The following is a 21,191-nucleotide window of genomic DNA, read 5'->3' on the forward strand; positions in this document are numbered from 1 at the left end:
GGGGCCAACCGAATGCAAACGACATCACAACGCCGCCTCCTGGGATGCACTGGAGAGAGAAAAATACCAAAACAAAACAATAACAAAGGAAACGTACACGTGAACAGCAAGAGACAATACATGGGCGAGATGATGTTTCCAATGTGTGTTCTTTGGTTGTTATACAAAGTTATCCGAGGTTCACTTTGGCTCGTGAGGCAGTGTGGCCCAGTGGTTAGAGCGCTTGCCTTGAGATCCGGAGATCCCGGGTTCAAGACCCGTTCTAATCACTCGTTGAATTTGTTCCTGGTAGTCCCTGGTTCAACTTCCCGGCTGCACTTGTAAATAGCTAACTGGTTTGCCTCCGGCCAGTTGGGATTCTTAACAGTTGTTGTTGTGTTCTGTCGTTTCGTTGATTGTGTTTCATTGGCCCTGAAAAGCCCCTATGGGGAGCGGTCAATTAAGTATGTATGTATGTATGTATGTATGGCTTCGATAACCCGAGATCTTGGCATCGTTTGTTGTAATCAAAGCAGAAAATTCTTAGTACTGCGGCAGTCAAAATTGCAATGTCTTCCTTTCGTTGAAGTGGGGGATTAGGGTTTTACAATGTCTTCGTTATTGCAGTTTTTTTGTGGTCCACGTAACTGACTATTCGGGACGTATACAAAACGTGGACCCCAGCTCCATGGACCACCCCTATGGACCCGACCCGGTCCATGGACTAACCCTGTGGACCACCCCTCATTTTGCAAAGTTACAAGCAGAAAAATCTTTAGACGAAAGAGGAAAATGATCTTCACACTTACAGCGATTTTCAATTGAGTTTCCTAAAACCAAACCAAAGTAATTACTTTGGCCAATCAAAAAAGAAGGAGACAATCCGGTAAACCAATCAAAACTCGAAGTAATTACACGTAGCCAGCACAAAGCGCGGGAAGATGTGCACGCGCGAGCTACGATTGGTTTTGGTTTCACTTCTGATTGGTTGAAAAAGTGGCGCGAGAACTTTGAACCAATCACTGAGTGAAGTAATCATAGAGCGAGTTTCAATTGAGTGTCGTAAAACCAAAACCAAAGTAATTACTTTGGCCAATCAAAAAGGACAGAGACAATCCAGTAAACCAATCAAAACTCGAAGTAATTACACGTAGCCGACACAAAGCGCGGGAAAACGTGCACGCGCGAGCCACGATTGGTTTTGGTTTTACTTCTGATTGGTTGAAAAAATGGCGCGAGAACTTTGAACCAATCACTGATTGAAGTAATCATAAACCAAAGTAATTATCTAATTACTTTCGACACTCAATTGAAAGCCACTCTATCTTGAATAGTCTCTAATTATAACACCTGAAAAATTCAAGCGGTTTCAACGGGATTCGAACCCATGATCTTTGCAATGCCGTTCAACGCTCTACCAACTGAGCGTTAAAGCCACTCAGTTGCATGGGAGCAGGTCAATTTGTTAGGCTCCGCCAGGGTTTTCGTTTGAGGCCGGACGTTTCGTCCTGTTGTTTACCATTTTACATCCTGTGTTGGACGCTATAAATTTTACGACTCGTCTTCTTTTCTTCCTTTTTCTTTTTTTTGCTTTTAATACTTGGGCTGAAGAAGAAACACAAGACGATCACGCAATAAATCCTTGAAACTAACAAGAAGTCACATGGCCTTATTTTGCTTTATACTACACGGAATAATCGCTCTGATGGCATTTTCTCAGCGTGATAAGTTTAGTTTTTTTTTTCTTTTTCTCCAGTCTCAAGAATGTAAACTGCATTTCCGACTTGCAATCGGCCTTACAAAGGAAAATAGCCATGTACGGTACTTTCATTATCAAACCCGGTACTTTGAAAAGCTATCGAAAACCCTAAAGTGTTTGTTCCGGTGAAGGGCTCGATGAATGAAACGAACTTTTATTTGAAAAGTGGGTTATAGACGCGGGTTATGGCGCCACCAAATAGGTGATATAAGTGTCTATAACAGGCTATTGGTTAAATCAGTAGCCCATAACTAGGAACGAACAACAGCCCTATATATCCTGTCTCGGCGTTTTCACAGACCGCAATTTATTTTGTGGATTGAATTTCCCGCTAATGAGACTCAGGAGCCCGATGACCTATCACAAGAAACCGGAATTGTCTTTGTCTTTCTGCAGAAAATGCAGTCTAAAAATAGATCGTACATGGGCTCCTGGTCTTTAAAAATATCGTGACGTAGGTTTAGTATGCAGGGCTGTCAACTCTTCCGGATAATCGTGGAGACTCCAGAAATGACGTTAAGAGTCTTATGCCGTCTTCTGTCATCCCATCTCTGTCAATTCTCAATATTTGAAGAGTTTGTGGGTTGAAAGCCCTGAGTATGGGAGTTGTTTGCTCCTAGTCAAGTGCTCCTGCTTAAATTGTCCAGATCTCTTTCGTGTAAAGATTTTTCTGCTTATAAAACGTATTGAATTTACAAAATGCCAATTCCTCTCCTGTTTGGCCGGGGATCAGTTAAAAGAAATCTGGCAATTGGGCAAAATTCTCTACTTCTATTTTAAAATATTAACTGACAGTTCTCTCGCATAAAGACGGTATACGATTTTTCAGATGATAAAATTCCAAATACCTTGGCAAGAAATTTCAAATACTTGGGCAATCTCGATTGCAATGTCACTCTATTTTTGCCGCAACTGGGAAAGGTCATATTAGCGATCGACACGCAGAAAATCAGAGAAAATTCCAAACGAATTTTCTAGAGCGTAGTTCAGAATTTTAACCGATCCCCCCTCTCAGTCTAACGAGACCCCCATGCGTTCATTATTGAACCTGAAGTTGGCAAAAGGTATTTTCACGGCTCGTGTGTGTGTGTGTAGGGGGGGCCCACCCCCACTCGGGAAAGGAAACGAGAGAATCTCTCAAAATCTTTTTTCCCATCACAATCTCTCTTGACAAGCTTTTCACAAAAGGATTAATTAAACTAAAGACTGATAATGTTTTAAGAGGTACCATTGTTCGACTTTAGAAGAGTAAACAAGTAAAATGACAACTCCTACGCATTTCTCTTCTACTTTCATCTGTCCTGTATTGCCCGTTGGAATTGGCGACACTGATATGATCTGATTTTGCACCTCTGCAAAGATTGGCATAAGGTTCGTGTGGGAACATGTGGTGATCTGAAATTTGTCAAGTAGTTTGAGTGTTATTATGGAACCCTGAGTGTTGTCAATTCGAGCGTTTAACCTGTTATCTTTTCGTGAAAAGCGTTTTACCAGCCTTAAGTATTTCTTGCCATGATTGGCATAAAAGGCGTCTTCTAAATACAATTTGTTTTTTCGAGACTGTTTCGCAATTAGCAACACTTGTATTCGAGAATCACTCGACCGTGTCACCACTCAGTCACTGCATCAGCCGAGTTTATAATAAGTCCTCCAGGCAGTCGTCTCAAAAAGCGAAAATGGCCGAAAAACTTCCAATGAAGGACGACATGGGAGGTGAGCCTGAAGAACAGTTCAGGAACAAACGCGAAGTGTTTGTGATTAGTCGGACTAAAGCGATCATACTACTCGTAATTGTGGTCTTGCTGATCATCTTTGTTGGCGTGATATCGGGTGTTTTCAGTGCTAAAAAGGCAAGGCGAGATGCACTGAAGGAACATGAAAGAAAAAACGGACAAGGGAATGCGCCTACGACGGCTATAACAGCTGTTGCTCCCACTGAACCAACAGTTCCCGAGCCATGGTACAAAATCCGATTACCGCAAAATATTCGACCGATTCACTACGACTTTTATTTGGATCCGTATTTGGAGCAGAACACCTTCCAAGGAAATGTGTCCATTCTGATTGAAGTCACCGCAAAATCAGAATTCATGTCGTACATTTTGATTCACATCAACGAAATGAATGTCACGGAAGCGAAGGTCTACAAACAATCAGACGCGAAATACGACACTCCCACTTTGGGTGATGAAGTGGCGCTCAAAAGGACATTTGAATACCCCCGGAACGATTTCTTTATTTTCGAATTGGAGAACGAGCTTGAAATAGGAAGATACATTCTACAGATGTCCTACAAGGCGATGTTTTCTATTGAGTTGAACGGGCTGTATATCAGCACGTACACCAATGAAAAGGGCGAAAAAAGGTGAGGATTGCAATGGTTTTAGCACTCGGCAGACTATTAAAGAATGCGTGAAATAGGCTTAGGTCTACTTTCTATATATCATATATTCAGACACATCTACATGGCTTTCAGGGTAGATGTCTTAATTTCTTGAGTTGAAATCCCCGTTGACATGACGTAAAAAAAGAGACCGAACTTGAAATTTGATTTGCAAAACTTCGGATTCGTGTCTAAATAGTGTGGAGGGACAGGGGGGTGAAAACCTCCCGCTTCCCGTACCTTGTTCCCCCACTTCCCGTACCTTTATGTCCCGGCTCACGCCCTATTCAGTCCTGCTCCCGTCCCATATATATTAGGCGACTCAAAACACATCTTGGTCATTCAGTTACCTAATTCTTAGGTGACGACGGTCTTAATTGTTCCAATTTGCAGTTCTGCATTGTCGCGTGTTCTGATACTGATACGCGTTTCCTGAGGCGGATTCAGGTTTTTACACAATGGGGTCCGATTAAAGGCGGTGTCCCTGTTGGGGACCCCCGGGAAATTTTGGAATTTTTAGTCCTCGGAAACACGTTTTCAGCAATCAGTCTGGAGTTTGTTGGGATCATAAAGTCACTAAAATATGGAAGTGGGATATGACGAACTTGAATGTCGCCACGTAGTGAAATCTTTATTCCGTTCTGATTCTCGGTCATAAGGAGCAAGCTCCCAAGAAGGTGTTCCATGCACGGACTCGGACCTTTTACTACCGCACCGAAAAATACTAATATGGCCTTCGACGACATTTTTATAATCAAGTCGCATCGCTTCGCTTATCTTGCAGGCGTTACGCGACAGCCGCTTGACATTTCATGACCTATGACACAACCATCGTGAAAGGGTTTACAATTTCACCGGAAGTAAGCCTGTTTTTCAGCCCAAGCGCGAATTTTTGTTTGCTTGATTGCTAATGCAAGTCAGATATCATTTGAGTTCTTGTTTTTTAAAAGTATTGTAACGCATTAATAGCGTACCGTTTTGCATTTCTCTCCCGGCCCTTCCTCTTCTGACTCCCGTACCCCTCCCGCCCCTATTCTCCCGGGCTCCCGCCCCCCTGTCCCCCTCGTCTAAATACTGTTATATGGATAAAAGCTTGGCTTGTTTATCGAATAATTGGTTTTCAAGGTGATCAAAAATGTAACTTACTCATTCTCTACTTGCACAAATTCCATAATACACCTCTTTTACCCCACTCCCACCAAAAAGAATTGCATAATCATTGTTTGCATTTTCTCCTGGTACATGAAGATGTCTCAAGAGAAATCGAAAACAATGCCTACGCAAATTCTGGAGTCGGTAAAAAAATGGTGTATTATGGTATTTGTGCAAATAGAAAATCTGTCAATTCCAGGCCCTAGAAGACTTCCAGGTTTGTTGAAACGGGGGGGGGGGGGGGGGGGAAGTGGGGAGGCCAGGGAAGTTTACTTTGAGCCTTAGACCATTACTATGGAGTGTTTTCACTTAAGTGATCAGTAACCTTGTTTTTCCACCAAAAAGAAAACGTTTGCTTGATAATAGTGTTCAATTCCCGGAGGATTAGTTGGGTACACCAACATAGCCGACGTTCCATTGTTTAGGGACACCAAGATAGATGGAAACACGCTGATGTCCACCCAAAGCTGAAGAAACCAAAAGCTGAAGTCATCTTTCCTAATCTTCGTCCCATAAGTAATCTCACATTTGTCTCGAAACTGACTGAGTGTGCTGCATTTAGTCAAACTCACAATCATTTGACCATTCATGACCTCTACCCGAAAGCCCAGTCATCGTATCGTGAGTGCCATAGTACCGAGACTGCACTTCTCCGCATCAAGAACGACATTCTTATGAATATGAATAGGCAGCACCTAACCCTTCTAGTTTTACTAGATTTAAGTGCTGCCTTTGACACTGTAGACCATGCGATATTGTTAAACCGTCTTAAGTCAGATTTTGGTATCTCTGGTAACGTGCTCTCGTGGTTCAAGTCGTATCTATACCAGCGCTCCCAGTCAGTGTCGATCAATGGTCATACATCTAAAAAGTTCGAAGTGAAATGTGGTGTTCCTCAAGGTTCCTGCCTAGGTCCTCTTCTCTTTGTTCTTTACGCCAGCAAGCTCTTTACTATCATTGAGCGACACCTCCCCCAAGTCCATGCGTACGCCGATGATACTCAGCTCTATGTTGCGTTTAAACCCGATCCCGAACATGCCGCCAACGCAGTGGCAGCCATGGAAGCGTGTATCAACGACATAAGGAAGTGGATGCTGGCCGATCGTTTGAAGATAAATGATGACAAAACGGAATTTTTAGTTATTGGGACTAGGCAGCAACTGGCGAAAGTCAACATTGATTCGATCAATGTGGGAACGGTGGAAGTTTCCTCGTCTTCTGAAGTCAAGAACCTCGGATGCTGGCTCGATAATCAGCTCAAACTAAACAGCCACATCAATCGCCTATGCAAATCTGCCTTCTTTCACTTGTATAACATAAGAAAAATTAGGAAATTCCTCAGTCGTGAAACCACGCAGATCCTGGTAAATGCCCTTGTCACGAGTCGCTTGGACTATTGTAACAGTATACTATATGGTCTACCAGCCACTGAACTTTACAAACTCCAACGGGTACAAAATTCAGCAGCAAGACTTATTTGTAACGTAGGGCGTTTCGATCACATTTCCCCCTCCCTTAAAATGTTACATTGGTTACCCATTAAATTTCGTATTCAGTTTAAGATACTGCTCATTACTTTTAAGGCAATCCATGGTCTTGCACCAGCGTATTTAATTGAATTGATCACCCTAAGGACTCAGTGTACATATAATCTCAGATCTACAAATGAGCTTCTTCTTCAGCCTCCTCGAGTAAAAACTCTAAAGACATTAGGTGATCGTAGCTTTGTAGCGGCTGCACCAGCTTTATGGAACAAATTACCACGTGCAGTCCGCCATTCTCAAAACGGACAAACATTCAAGAAAGCCCTTAAGACTCATTTATTTCGGAAAGCTTATAATTTACAGAATATCTGATCAAGTATGAATTTATAGTTAATATTATGCAATTTTATAGTTGGAATATTAATTAGCTTTAGATTTTTCCATTTTTCATGTAACTGATTTGATTGTAAATAGTAGAATTCTAGTTTTTGTCATTGTAAAGCGCACGAGAGCATCTTCTCATGTATCATGCGCTATAGAAGCAATAAAATTATTATTATTATTATTATTATTACCAACATGGCCGCCGTGACGTCACATGAAAACACTATAACTAAGAGGTTTTCGTCAGGAGCACTTGGAGCAACTGTTACTCAAGCCACTTTGAGTGATTATTTTCTCAGACCTGTCCAATGCACATTTTTATATGTATGTGTGACCGAAACGGAATCGTGTGTTTGTTGCCTTGCCAAGGCAGAACTCTTTGCGGGAAAGCTGTTCTTAAAATATATAGACGGTCTATTGTAGTTTTCTGTTCCTCGTCATGGTCTTCTGTTAGGCCATAAACATCAGCATAAGCGCACAATCGCAAGCCAGTGAATGAACACGCACAAACACAAGCAGAGAGGAGCAAGGTGAGCGCACTCGCCTCCCATTAATGTGGCCCACGTTCGATTCCCGGTCCCGGCATCATAGGCGGGTTGAGTTTGTTGTTGGTTTCTCCTTGCTCTGAGAGGTTTTTCTCCCATATGGAACAGACGGGGATGCTCGTCGGAAATTTTAAATTTAACCCCTAAAGGAGACCATCTGGGCGTGGCTCAAGCTTTTTGTGACCCGTAAAGGAGACCAATCTGGGCGTGGCTTAAGCACATTTTGACCTTGGCGGCTTAAAATATTGGTGCTTTGCCCGGAACACCCTAAGCGAGACCAAAATCAAGAATTTACACCCCTAAGCGAGACGACGAGCATCCCCGTCTTTTTCATATGGGAGTCCCCCCCCCGGGGGGTTTTCTTCGGGTACTCCGGTTTTCCCCTCTCTAGAAAAACCAACATTGTCAAATTCCGATCCGGAATGCACGCATGTGCACGGACACATGTTAAACGAGCTCCGATCCTGAGTTCTCTAAGGTGTTCCGTGGGTAAACAAATTAAATTTGGTGAAGCTCCTCTCGATATGGGGCTGATATGAAGTGATCTGTAAGTGATCAGGGGACAAGCAGATTCAATAATATAAAGGTTGCGTGATGTCCGTCATTAAGGTTGTACGTTCTTTCAGGATGGCAATTACAATGCGTAGTAATAATGATTTTATTAAAGTAAGTAATTTTTCACCTGATGTGCCCATTTCGCGCTTCATAATTCAGAGAAGCGGTAAAAATGGCTATGGATCAATTATTAAAGTCCGATAAAATGAAAAGTAGCTAAATGTCAACAATTGTTACAATTGTCTACAAACACATTCAGACATAAATTTTAAACTGACATGTTTAAAGAATAAAAGGAAGCTAAATGTAATAAACGCCTGTTTAACAAGCATTCCATGCCTTCCTTGTTGAAAGTGGAAACTCATCAGTTCTATGGTTTACACCACGCAACTGAAAATGCTTTGTCCCTGAAGTCAAAGTTTGGAATATTCAGCAGCCCCCGGAATTAGAGCTATGTTGATATACAACACTATTGAGTGTTCAGTTATGGATTATTATAAAATAATTAGGATAGTACACGCACTCTCATTGGTCAATAGCTGTGTTAAGATGAGAGTATGGAAACACGGCCGTGACATCACACGAATTTTGATTGGTTATGTGTTGTCAGCCGCGCGTTTTGATTGGCTGGTAGGAAATACGAGCGTGTATCAAGAAAAAATGTCTCAATCAAGACTTTAAAAAAAACCAGCATTTTCCCACATCTGTCAAATTATCTTTGACAGGAGCCCATGGGCTCCTGTCTTTGACAAATATTTTATAAAAGCATTAGAGGACTTTTTTGCGTGTTTCCATTGCCTCATCTAAACACTCAGGGAAGTTGGGAAAATTCTCGACAGTTATGCAAACCCTCGACTGCGTCTCGGTTTTGCATAACTGTTCAGAATTCTCCCAACTCCCCCGAGTGTTTAGATGAGGCTATGGAAACACGCAAAACTTCCTCTATTGCTTAAATAGTACACTGAGGTTCGGGTTACAGACGAAAGAGAGAACTGCCCATCCCACTTATATCGACAATACAGCTTAACAAAAACCGCTGTAATATGTTCGTAGTTGTGCGTACACGAAATGACGCAAGCAGCAGTATTATGAACAAATCAAGGACCTCTCCACAACTCTCTAAAAATCGGAGTCTTGAGGGCGCCTTGCCTATATCTCGTGCACTGGTCTTGATGCGTAGTTACACAACAATATATCTTGCTTCTTCTATGGATCCCAAATAGTGGTTATCCGTAGTACATGACCAGTTTGCCGAGTCTAAATCGAGCAACCGTTGCACTCCACCGCAGCCGAATTTAAGATTCAAACCGTTTGTATTCCTTATCGACCTGTTACTTCAGTTTTACGTGAAGAGGGACACAAAATGGCAAACAATTCGCACTAAAAGCGCACTAAAAATGATTATTTCCTTTGATGGCGTCAAAATCTTTACACTGTTACTCTAGTGCCCTAGACTGGGTATACAAGAAAATAAGCCAATCATAGCCTAGTGGTAAAAGCGGGAAAACACTGGTTTTGCTTTTGCCTCTGGTATGACGCAAGACTTTTTAGCCAATCTGCATACCTTTTTTGACATTTATCCCTTCCGCCAATTCGCATCCTCGCATTTGTCATCCGCACAAACCGCGTTTACGGTTTTAAAAACGCATACCGATTTGACGCACCGATGACCCACCTTAAAAAACACTGATGAAAAATTAAACGAAGCAGCATTTGAAAAGAGTTTTAGAAGACGTGACTTTGGAAAATACGTCAAAAAAAAAAAAAAAAAACAGTTTGCAGTCAGCCACAGATGAAAGCGAGAACATTTCAAAACGTGACCGATTCTTCCAAAATGATAGTTTTGAAGCAAGCAACCGTGGACAATCTTCCTGTCGGTGTACGTTGGATCAGAGGCTTGATCTGATCGGCGTAATTACAAGTTGAGAAACTAAATATTTTAAGCAAGAGCCGATACAACATAGATTTGATTTTAGTGGTGTACTATATTTCGGCTGGCCAAACCAGCCTTCTTCAGGTAAAAAAATCGACGCTGTATCGGCTCTTGTTTAAAATATTTAGTTTTCCAAAATGAGTCGTTTCGAAAACGTCGTCGTCCAGTTTGGTCAGGGAAAAATAAAGACTTAAGTTGCTTGCATCGTGCTCGATCATGTCCAACTTCGTTGAAAAAGTGGAACGAGAGAGAGTGAGAGACGGGCTGAGACGTGGGGTCCTATGGGCCTTAGGTAATTAGTGAGGCTAACGTCATTGAATTTTTGGTCCCACCCTCGCCGCTGGGTTTAGCAAAATAGAACTTTCGGGTTATTTAAAAGGTAAAAACTGGACTCATTGCACACAAATTTGACCTCATTATGGAAACAATGTGTTTGCTTTTTGTTGGAAAAAACTCTTACGTCTCCGTTGTGTCGCTGCATGAGTCCGTATGAGTCACCCACTGCAAGTCATGTCATCCTCGAGTCAAGAATGTGTGTCACACATAATTGTCACGCAAGAATGTTTTCAAGTTGCGTCATTACCACCATCACTTGTGGACGAAAACATCTGTCCTTTACCTCTTTTGTTCGTCCACCAGCAATTGTACGTTGCAGCATTGTTATCTGCGTCTGTAGAGATTGGTTGCAAACCACACGTGGGTACAGTTTCAGCTAAGGGAAAACTCCAGAAATTTTAACCTGATCTGACTCGGAGATGACTCGCGCTCATGACTGACAGTCTGGTGCGACAACCTAACTCTAGATCTTTTTGACCAGAACGGAATTTTGAAATTTGCATCGAAAACACTCCCATTTTCGAGAGTTGGTGGACCGTGGAACGTTGCTGGTTTGTCTTCCTTTATTGCAGCAGGTTTCTTCGTAGAAGTTATCTAAGAGGACATGAGTGACAGGCTTCAACTGGAAGAAGAAAGAGATGATGAGTATCAAGAAAAGTTCAAGAAGAAGGGACAAGTGTTTGTGGTCACTCGGAGCAAAGCTATCGCGTTGGTTGTAATCGTGGTCGTGATCATCATCTTTATTGGTGTGATATCGGGTGTTTTCAGTGCTAGGCAGGCAAGAAAGGACGCACTTAAGGAATTTGAAAGAGAAAAGAGACACGGTGACATTTTTGGCGGCACGAATGCTAGCACGACAAGTGCCTCTGTCGCTTCTAAAGATGTGGCACCCACAAAGCTCGCAGAGTCAACTACAATTGTCTCTCCTACCCATCACAAGCCCACAGATCTGACAGATGTGAAGCCATGGCACAAAATCCGATTACCGCAAAATATTCGACCGATTCACTACGATTTTTATTTGGATCCGTATTTGGAGCAGAACACTTTTCAAGGAAACGTGACCATTCTGGTTGAAGTCACCGCAAAATCAGAATTCATGTCGTACATTTTGATTCACATCAACGACATGAATGTCACGGAAGCGAAAGTTTACAAACATTTATCCGACGCGAAATCCGACACTCCGTCTCCTGGTAATGAAGTGGCCCTCAAAAAGACACGTGAATATCCCCAGAACGATTTCTTTATTTTCGAATTGAAGAGCGAGCTTGAAATAGGAAAATATGTTATACAGATGTCATATAACGCGAATTTTTCCAGTCAGCTGAACGGTCTGTATATTAGCACATACACCAACGAAAAGGGCGAAAAGAGGTGAGAATTGGCTTCCTTTTTGCACCAAGGGAGCTTTTAAAGCACTCTGGCTTAAATGTGAATGCGAACTATAATGTTGAAGTGGCAGGCAATGATATGTCAGTCAGCCCAGTTTTGGATACAAATACATTTGGGTTATTGACCAAGCGTGAGGTCAAGATGGCTGGATATTGGCCAAGTTATATTTTGGAGTGTATATTGGTCTCAGCCCATAAACATGCAAAAAAAGAATCAGGCCAATATCCAGCCATCTGGACCAAACAAGCGTGGTCAATATTCTAAACGGATTTATTGTATGGGATAAAACACCAAAAAAATGATATCTGATCTTGCAGGACCAAGTGAGAAATCCCGAGCGGGCAGTAGCGCTCCATCTTACCCGCTCGGATAGCCAATCACAGCATGGGATTTGGTTCATCTTGCCCCTTGTATTTATCACCATTAGAGTCCTATTTTCCAGTCTTCAAGATTGGAATACATGGTGCTGCTGTCAATTGTCACTTTGGTAGGATTGGATGGGGGTAGGGGGTAATAGTGCTCTTCAAAAACATTCCAACCAGCCCTTTTTACCCTAGCCTCATTCTCAGATGGTCCATGTGGCTTGTGTCACACACTCATTAGGAGTAGAGAGCGTGACACGAGCGACCTGGACCGTCTGAGAATCAGGCTAGCTAGTATTACCCTGGACTGTTCCCGGTTTAGACTACATTGTCCCGCTGCTGTGTTTTTGGGTTTTGCTAAAAGCAGGCCCGCGGCCCAGCGGCCCACGGCCCAGCGGCCCACGGCCCATGGCCCGCGACGGCCCAGCGGCCCGGAGGCCCGGTAACCCAGTCCTGATTTTCCACAGTATTTTTGTCCAGCATAAATCCACGCGCATGCACAGATCTGCATCGGGTTTGGGCGTGCAAAATTGACGACGGTGAGTTTGAATAGGCCATTTCCGAGTTTATGTCTGCCTCCTCTTCAAGGCGAGTCTAAGTGCAAAGTTTTTCTTATGAAAATTAGTTTTCATTCATATGTAAAGTAGAACTAATTACCATCACAAAAACTTTGCACTTAGACTCGCTTTGAAGAGGAGGCCGATATGAACTCGGAAATGGCCTATTCGTTTACCATTTTAATCATTTGAATCCTTGTTTCTGTTTGTTGTTGTAAACAGACGAAAACAACAGAGAATGACAACGTTTTTCACTTAGCAACATGGAATGAAAGAAAGGATCGAAAAGGATTGAAATGATTATTAAAATGGTAAACAACTTCAAACTCACCGTCTTTCATTTGCGCGCACAAAACCGATGCAAAGCTGTGCATGCGCGTGGATTTACCGCTGGACAACAAAACTGTGTGGGCCTCCGGGCCACAGGGCCTCCGGGCCTCCGGGCCTCCGGGCCGTCATGGGCCGTGGGCCGCAGGCCGCTGGGCCTTCGGGCCGCCGGGCCGCTCGGCCGTGGGCCGTGGGCCGCTGGGCCGTGGCGGGCCGTGGGCCGCGGGCCTGCTTTTAGCAAAACCCCTGTGTTTTTATACCAAGTGTCCCGTTTTCCGTAAAATTTTGATAGTTATTGTTAAATATGGCCAACATCATAAATATGAATGAATTTTGTTTGCTTCAGTACATATTAATCAAATGGGAGTTCTAATTGTCTAAAGCAAATGCCAATTTTGTCTTTGATCAATTTAGTTTTTGTGGCATGTGTACATTGTTTGGTAATGTTTTGTTATCTCGCAGTTTATACACATTTTGCAAGGGCTACATGAAGTAGAGCAGCATGACAAAAGCAGACACAATAGTCACGTGTTTTTTAATGCGAAAATTGGTCGGGTGGGCTTTGTATCATTCATGTTTGCTAGTGTCTGAGTATTTTTCCAGAACGCGCAATCTTTACATACAAATCAATTGGGGGGATGTCCTGGTTTTGGGAGTTATGACATCCATAATGTTCTGGTCAGGTGATTGTGGTAAATTCTTGTTCTTATTCCTTGCAAAAAAAGTGTTGGTACCACTGTTGGCAGGAGATTTAACGGGTTGACGCTCAAATGGCCTTTGAGCAAATTTGTTTTTCCTTGCTAAATTGCCCAACATCCATGTAACTTCGTGGAACAAAGTGTAATGTTATGTAAATGTTGAAAGCATTTAATTATAAAGTGGGCCTACTAACTGATTTCTTGTCTCCTGACCCTGGGTGACCGAGAGCCAGTTTTATTTTTAAATTCCCAGTGTTAAATAATTAATGAGTAATATTGATTTAATAGAAAATTTTGAAGCTTTTGTCATGCTCAAAAAAATGGTTGAAATTTACGATGGACAATTTTAGTGATTTTATCAATAATATATTGTAAGGCATGCTGTTGTTGTTGTCATATTAATTATGATTATAATTAATTTTTGTATTTACTGACAAAAAGCAGAAAATGTATCAAAGCTACTTATCAACGGCAAACTTGTTTCCGTCCCTATGCCAAGATACATGTACAGTGTACAGGAAATTACTAAACAACGAGACAGCGAAGCACAGAAACAGCGAAACCGCGAAACAAAACACCAAAACACCTTGTATGAGCCCATCATACATTGAATACTAACCGACAAAGGTTGGATTTGAGATTAAACATCGTTTTAGGCCTAATGAGGCCTAAAAAGTTATTGCTTCTTATCTCAGTATTAATCTGAATCCTAATCTTAATCTCAATGAATTACAAGCAATAACGTTTTAGGCCTATTTTAAATAGGCCTACAACGATATTTGTCTCAAATCCAACCTTTGTCAGTTAGTATTCAATGTATGGTGAGGTCATGCATGGTGTTTTGGTGCTTCATTTCGCTGTTTTGTTGTTCAGTAATGCCCCAGTGTACATGTACTAAGCCACAATTTTCAAGAGAAGATTTCTCATATCTTACACGAATGTAAACTTCTAACTGTGGTATAACCATAGCAAACTGTTGCGTGGAAAGGCTTTGTTAGAAAGCATGGCATTCCTAATGCCTAAACTGTTGTAAATCAAGGTTTATTATAATTTGCCATATGTTACCTGAATTCAAGTGCTTTAATTTTGATTTCTTGTTTTCCCTTCAGACACCTTGCTACGTCTGACTTTGAGCCCACAGATGCCAGAAAAGTACTCCCATGTTTTGACGAACCAGCCATGAAAGCCACATTTTCTACTGTGATTGTCCATGATACGGACTACACTGCGCTGTCGAATATGCCAGTGGTTAAAAAACAAGCACTGCCAAATGGGAGAATTGCCTCACATTTCATGAAGTCAGTTCCTATGTCAACGTATTTACTAGCATTTATTGTTTGTGACTTCAAATACACAAATGCATCAACTGGAGTGCATGATAACATCACAGTAAGTGACTGCATAGAACTCTCTTGTATAGTGCAAAATAACCATCATTGATTAAGTCTCATTGATAATTCATAAGCTCATTGACCTATCAAATGGTCAATATTACATCACATGCAGTGACTTTACCTGTATATCAATAAAAGCTCCTACTTATTGCCCCAGTAGTATGCGGTGTTTTATCAGGTATAAAGTTACTGCATGTGACATAGCTTGTTTTTCTTGTATAGTAATATTCTTCTCTCACAATTTGAACCTTTGTTCAAACTCCCGAGGGACACACTTTTTGTGGAATGTTTTTTAAAGCTGTCAAAAAAACTCACAGCATGTGTTTTATCCGGTCTTAAAACATGTGAGAAAACAATGCTGCTCGTTTTTTTAACATTAGTTTAATTAACCATCATCACCGTAATAATTTTGCCATATCATTATAATTTCGTTAATCTTCCTTATCACAATTGTCATCATCATTATCATGATCCTTAGAAGCAGCAATTTAATTTTCATAATTTTGCTTATTACTTTGTTCCTGTGCTTTAAGTTTATAACATGAGAGCTTAATATGAGTGATCCCCCAGAAACTCAGTTTGCATTGTTTAGTTTGTTTTATCATTAATGTGTGATTATTTTGTATTATTTTCTATTAATGAAAAGTGGAGATGCAGTTTTGCACTACTACTACTACAAAACTACTACTACTACTACTACTACTACTTTACTACTACTACTACTACTACTACTACTACTACTACTACTACTACTACTACTACTACTTTACTACTACTACTACTACTACTACTACTACTACAGTACTACTACTACTACTATGATTACTACTACTACTACAACAACAACTACTACTACTACTACTACTACTACTACTGCTACTGCTACTGCTACTGCTACTGCTACTGCTGCTACTGCTACTACTACTACTACTACTACCACTACTACTACTCTACTACTACTACTACTACTACTACTACTACTACTACTACTACTACTACTACTACTACTACTACTACTACTACTACTACTGCTACCTCTACTACTACTACCATCCACTACCACTACCACTGCCATCACCACTTACCACTGATAACGGTTGGGTCCAGTGGCGACAATGACCATGACTACCGTAGTTATTTATCTTTGACAGAGCATTTCCTTCACACACATGATGCTGAGTGGTCAAAAAGGGAAAGCTATTAAATGCATAGCATAAGAACGGGCATTACCAAACCACGAAACAGCGAAACAAAACACCAAAACACCATGTATGATCCCACCATACATTGAATACTGTAACTGACAAAGGTTGGATTTGAGATTAAATATCGTTTTAGGCCTAATTCATTATTGCTCCTAATCTCAATCTTAACCTGAATCCTAATCTTAATCTCAATTAATTAGGAGCAATGACGTTTTAGGGCTAATTTAGGTCTAATTAGGCCTAAAACAATATTTAATCTCAAAATCCAACCTTTGTCGGTTAGTATTCAATGTATGGTGGGGTCATACATGGTGTTTTGTTTCACTGTTTTGGTGTTTCGATGTTTCGTGGTTTAGTAATGTCCCATAAGAACATATTCTAGCCACTTCTCTCTGCACATTGATTGGTCAAATTATTATTTTGTCTATATTGTCTTTAGATGCCCAGAAAAGCATGTTGCCAATATCCTTTTATAAACTTTTATAAACCAGTGTGTGAATGATATGAAGGCCAAATTTGTTTCTAAAGGACATTTCAATTATTATTTTAATATCATTTATTATTATCTTATCAATGCTGTTGTCATTATTATTATTATTGATAAAGATTTTTTCCTTAAAGCTCAGGGTATGGACAACCCCCCAACAAGTTGACCAAACTGAGTATGCCTTGGGTGTTGGCAAGGACATAATAACATATTATGAGGAATATTATGACCTAGGCTATCCACTTCCAAAACAAGGTAAAGAAGTTTTCACTTCAGATTTAATGGTTCAAAGTATTTTCATACATCTATTAATGAAAGAACAGTTTTATAAATACAGTTAACTGTTTGTTGACTAATGGCCACATTTAAGGCTGTCCACAGTTGTTTAGCTGTTGCCTGACAGATTGTTCTCTTTGGTTATTGCCAAGATTGTATTACAAACATGATAATAAAATAGTGGCACTTATAGGGATGTGGAACCATTTGGGAGCAAAAAGATTTAATCAGCATTCAATCAAGTGTGGTAAACCTTGTCAAGGGTCATTGACCGCTCTGGTAGTCGGCACACAGTTACAGTGTACTTTTAAATTGGCTAAGTAATAATTTGGGTAGTGATCTTTATAGTTACTAAAAACTGGTGTTAACATTTTTTGTTGTATTTGGCCAGATATGATTGCTATCCCTGATTTTTCATCTGGTGCCATGGAAAACTGGGGATTAATTACATTCCGTGAGACAGCTTTGCTGTTCAATGAAGGTGTGTCTGCTGAGAGCAACAAGCAGAGAGTTGCTGTGGTGGTTTCTCATGAATTGGCTCATCAGGTAGGAAGCCCTTAATTTGTGCAGTGGAGGAACTCTGTGTCAACAATGTGTGTTGGAGGTGACTTGTTAAAATCATATAAAACAAAATCAATGTTTGAATCTTAGATTTTTGACTTAGACTTAGTTACAGTACTGATATCTATGATATTTAGACTTTCCAGTAACAGCACATTGTGAAAATAAAGAAGTCAATCAGATTTTTTCAACTTTATAGTTACCAAACAGGGTTGTCATTAAGTTTTGAAGCAGGTGTAGCACTCAAGATTTCACCTGTAACATGTAAAGGAAGCCCGAAGGGCCTGAGCTCCTAGGGTGGTCTGGGGGCATGCTTCACCAGAAACTTCTTCAAATTAGACCCTTGGAAATGCATTTTCCAGCCCTCTGAGGAACAATCAATCAAAAAGTGATGGAAATAAAACAGGGCAAAAAGATAAACTTCACATTTAAGAAAGATACTAACCATGTGGAAATGGTCCTGCATCACAGAACCATGAAAATTATGGTCAGCGGAATCCCATTTATATCAAGTACGGTACATTGATAATAATATTTTGTTACTGAAAATGGCGTCGGAATCCAACAGTGATCGGTCGGGGGTGTTCTCCAAAGATTTTTACAGAAAATGTTTGGATTTTTGCCAAAAACACGTCTTAGAATCAGGAACACAGACATCACAAGGCAATTAATAATATTATTATATTTTCTTTAGAAAGTAAATGTTTATAAATAAATTTCAATTTGTTTTGCCCCATGAATATTCATTCTGCAGCAACCATCACTCGTAACATTGACTGGGCTCAGCCATAACAGGTGTTACGGGTAAGGCTCCTTAAATGACAGTCCTGATCAAATAGCTGGACTGCCCTCTAGCACTTTATGTTTGGTACTATTAAGGCAGGGATCCATATTCATTTTTATCAAAGTCGTCAGCCAGGCAAGTACGTATTATGATATACTTGCCAGGACAAATTTGTGAAAAATGGTCGATAAAATTACTCGTAACTTGAGCATTCGTGTTTTATTTTACACTCTCATCATAAATTACGAATTTTGACTCTGGTATATTATGTTATTTGGTTATTTGGGAACCAGATTTACAGTGGTCCATATCTGCCACGACAAAAGGTATACTTGAATGTTGCTTACAAAGTTACAATTCAACGACCCAAAACTTTCAACATTCCTGTCTAGTGTCTTCCTTTTATATGCTACCAAGATTACTAACAACCATGTCAATGCTGAGATACATGAAAATTGAGCCTGCAATCGTTTCATGGAAAATACTGCATGGTCAAAGATGGCGCCCAATGACTGAGAAAGCTGCATGTTTATTCCTTATTTTTATTTCCATTGAATGAAAAGCGATCAGAACCAAAGGACAGTCTGTCTAATATATTATAGCTCTTGATGACATTCGTGAACACATGCACGTTTATTTTAACTTCACTCGTCCAACAGATGACCTTTGGAGTTACATGTATTATTTTACTCGTCTGGACAGGTTTTTAGTTGTCTGGGACGACCGGACAACTGCGAATGTGGATCTCTGATTAAGATTAAACCCAGAAAAGGCTTAACACCATGAAAATTTAGTATTTCCGTGATGAACTCAGTTTAATTCACCAAGCCAAACCTGAATTCATTTACAGGTAGTATTCCCTGAAATATGTGCAGTGATGCAGTGAGTGTCACATCTTTTCTGCAGTAATAAATATTGGTAATGTTCATGGCAGCAATTTCATGGTCCCAATACTTTGACACTCTTTGTGCCTTTCAATAACATAACTGTTCTGAAGTTAAAATGTTAATCAACATTTGGCATTGGTGGAAAGCACAGTAGCAGACTATCATCATCATCATCATCATCATCATCATCAACAATTCGTTTATAGTCCGTTGTTATAGTCATATTTTGGGTTGGACTTGCAATGATCTGTCTCCATCTTGCCTGGGCTAGTGCCACTCTCTCCTCAACACCCAGGTCAGCCAAATCTTGCTGTACTGTGTCTTTTCATGTTCTTCTTGTTCTTCCAACTGGTCTTCTCCCTGGGATCCCTCCATCTCCTCCTCCATCTGCAACATTCCTCCTCCACCTCTCTTTTCACATGCCCAAACCACCGAAGCCTTCTCTGTCTCATCTTCACCTGTATCTCATTCAAGCCACATCTTCTAGCTATACCTCCTCAGTGGAAACTCAGGCATTGCAATTTTTTATGGAGTTTTTGAAATTCTTTTGTTCAGGTTTTTTCTGTAAACACAAAAGAAGCCTGTAAAAGCAGATGAGTTTAAAGTTTGCCATTGAAAATCAATAAATTATTTTTGTACCTCTGTCTGGTTTTGTTGGCTATTATAAATGCAGTTGAAAAATGAAAAAAAAAGGCGTAAGAGCAATGGAGTCTGGAAAAAGATGTCATTAAATTTTGTTATTTATGTTTGCACAGTGGTTTGGCAACATTGTTTCTCCAAAGTGGTGGAACGATCTGTGGCTGAATGAAGGATTTGCCAGTTTTGTGGAGTATCTGGGAGTGAACCACACCCATCCTGACTGGGAAATGGTGAGGTCTATTTCTTTTGAATTTATTCTACTGTGACTACTATGTATTTTAGATACTCTTTTTACTTGTAGTTTTCTAATGGACCATTGCAAAGGCCCTATTGGTGCAGTATAAAATAATAGGTCTTTCTTCTGTCAGTTATCGGTAATATATAGATTTAGCCAAGCTTAAAAGCAGAGCTCCCATTGTACTTATTCTTACAATAAGTTAACCTGGCTTGAGTCTGTGATCCAATCGAAAACCAGTGCCTGGTTAGCGGTCAACTTAAAAAAAAAAAAACAGCTGACTCCAATGAGTTTAAAACTTGAGCCCAGGATATGATTTGCACCACAGAGTTTCACATTGGCATACATGAAGGGGTGGATGTATGGTCATACTGTTGTATGGTGATCAAAACCAAATTTTCTCGCATAGATGGGTTACATTATTTTCTTACCAATTTTGCTACTCTGAGGCACGCAAAGCTCTGCTATAATCAGATTTTTTGACCTAAAACCCATCTCATTTCTAAAAATAGAACAAACTCAATGTTGCTTTGATTTTCCTGCAGATGGAACAGTTTCTCCTTTCTGATCTTCAACGTGTTTTCCCAATGGATGCCTTGGCAAGTTCTCATCCCATCTCTGTTGAAGTTGATAACCCCAACAAAATCAAACAACTCTTTGATAGGATCTCTTACAGCAAGGTATTAAGTAGCATTCTTTTTCGTCTTGTTTTCACACTTCATGTATAATTCCTCCCTGAACCCAGTCACCCCTGAAGTCGCTCCCATTGATGAATAAAATCATCTGGTGTAAGACAGAGTAAAATCTCACTCTCAGGACAGAAACGGTTAGGTCAGATTCATTTCATTTATTTAATTGTAGTCAAATGTAATCG

At 40.5% G+C, this 21,191-nt stretch overlaps 1 protein-coding gene across 2 annotated transcripts in view; it reads left to right on the forward strand.

The window, feature by feature from the left end:
- The first annotated feature begins 2,980 nt into the window (after window positions 1–2,980).
- LOC138008390 (glutamyl aminopeptidase-like) overlaps window positions 2,981–21,191 on the forward strand; it is a 36,062-nt gene continuing 17,851 nt past the window's right edge. Inside the window, exons 1-6 of one of the 2 annotated variants that reach the window (XM_068855713.1) lie at window positions 2,981–4,103; window positions 14,959–15,238; window positions 17,070–17,190; window positions 17,603–17,757; window positions 20,199–20,312; window positions 20,863–20,997. In XM_068855713.1, coding sequence (XP_068711814.1) covers window positions 3,415–4,103; window positions 14,959–15,238; window positions 17,070–17,190; window positions 17,603–17,757; window positions 20,199–20,312; window positions 20,863–20,997 — 1,494 coding nt within the window. In that variant the 5' untranslated portion in view covers window positions 2,981–3,414. Of the gene's footprint in view, window positions 4,104–10,726; window positions 11,888–14,958; window positions 15,239–17,069; window positions 17,191–17,602; window positions 17,758–20,198; window positions 20,313–20,862; window positions 20,998–21,191 lie in introns of those variants that run through there. The other variant, XM_068855712.1, reaches the window with a different exon arrangement.

This window comes from Montipora foliosa, chromosome 6 (genome assembly GCF_036669935.1).
Source record: "Montipora foliosa isolate CH-2021 chromosome 6, ASM3666993v2, whole genome shotgun sequence".
NCBI lineage: Eukaryota > Metazoa > Cnidaria > Anthozoa > Scleractinia > Acroporidae > Montipora > Montipora foliosa.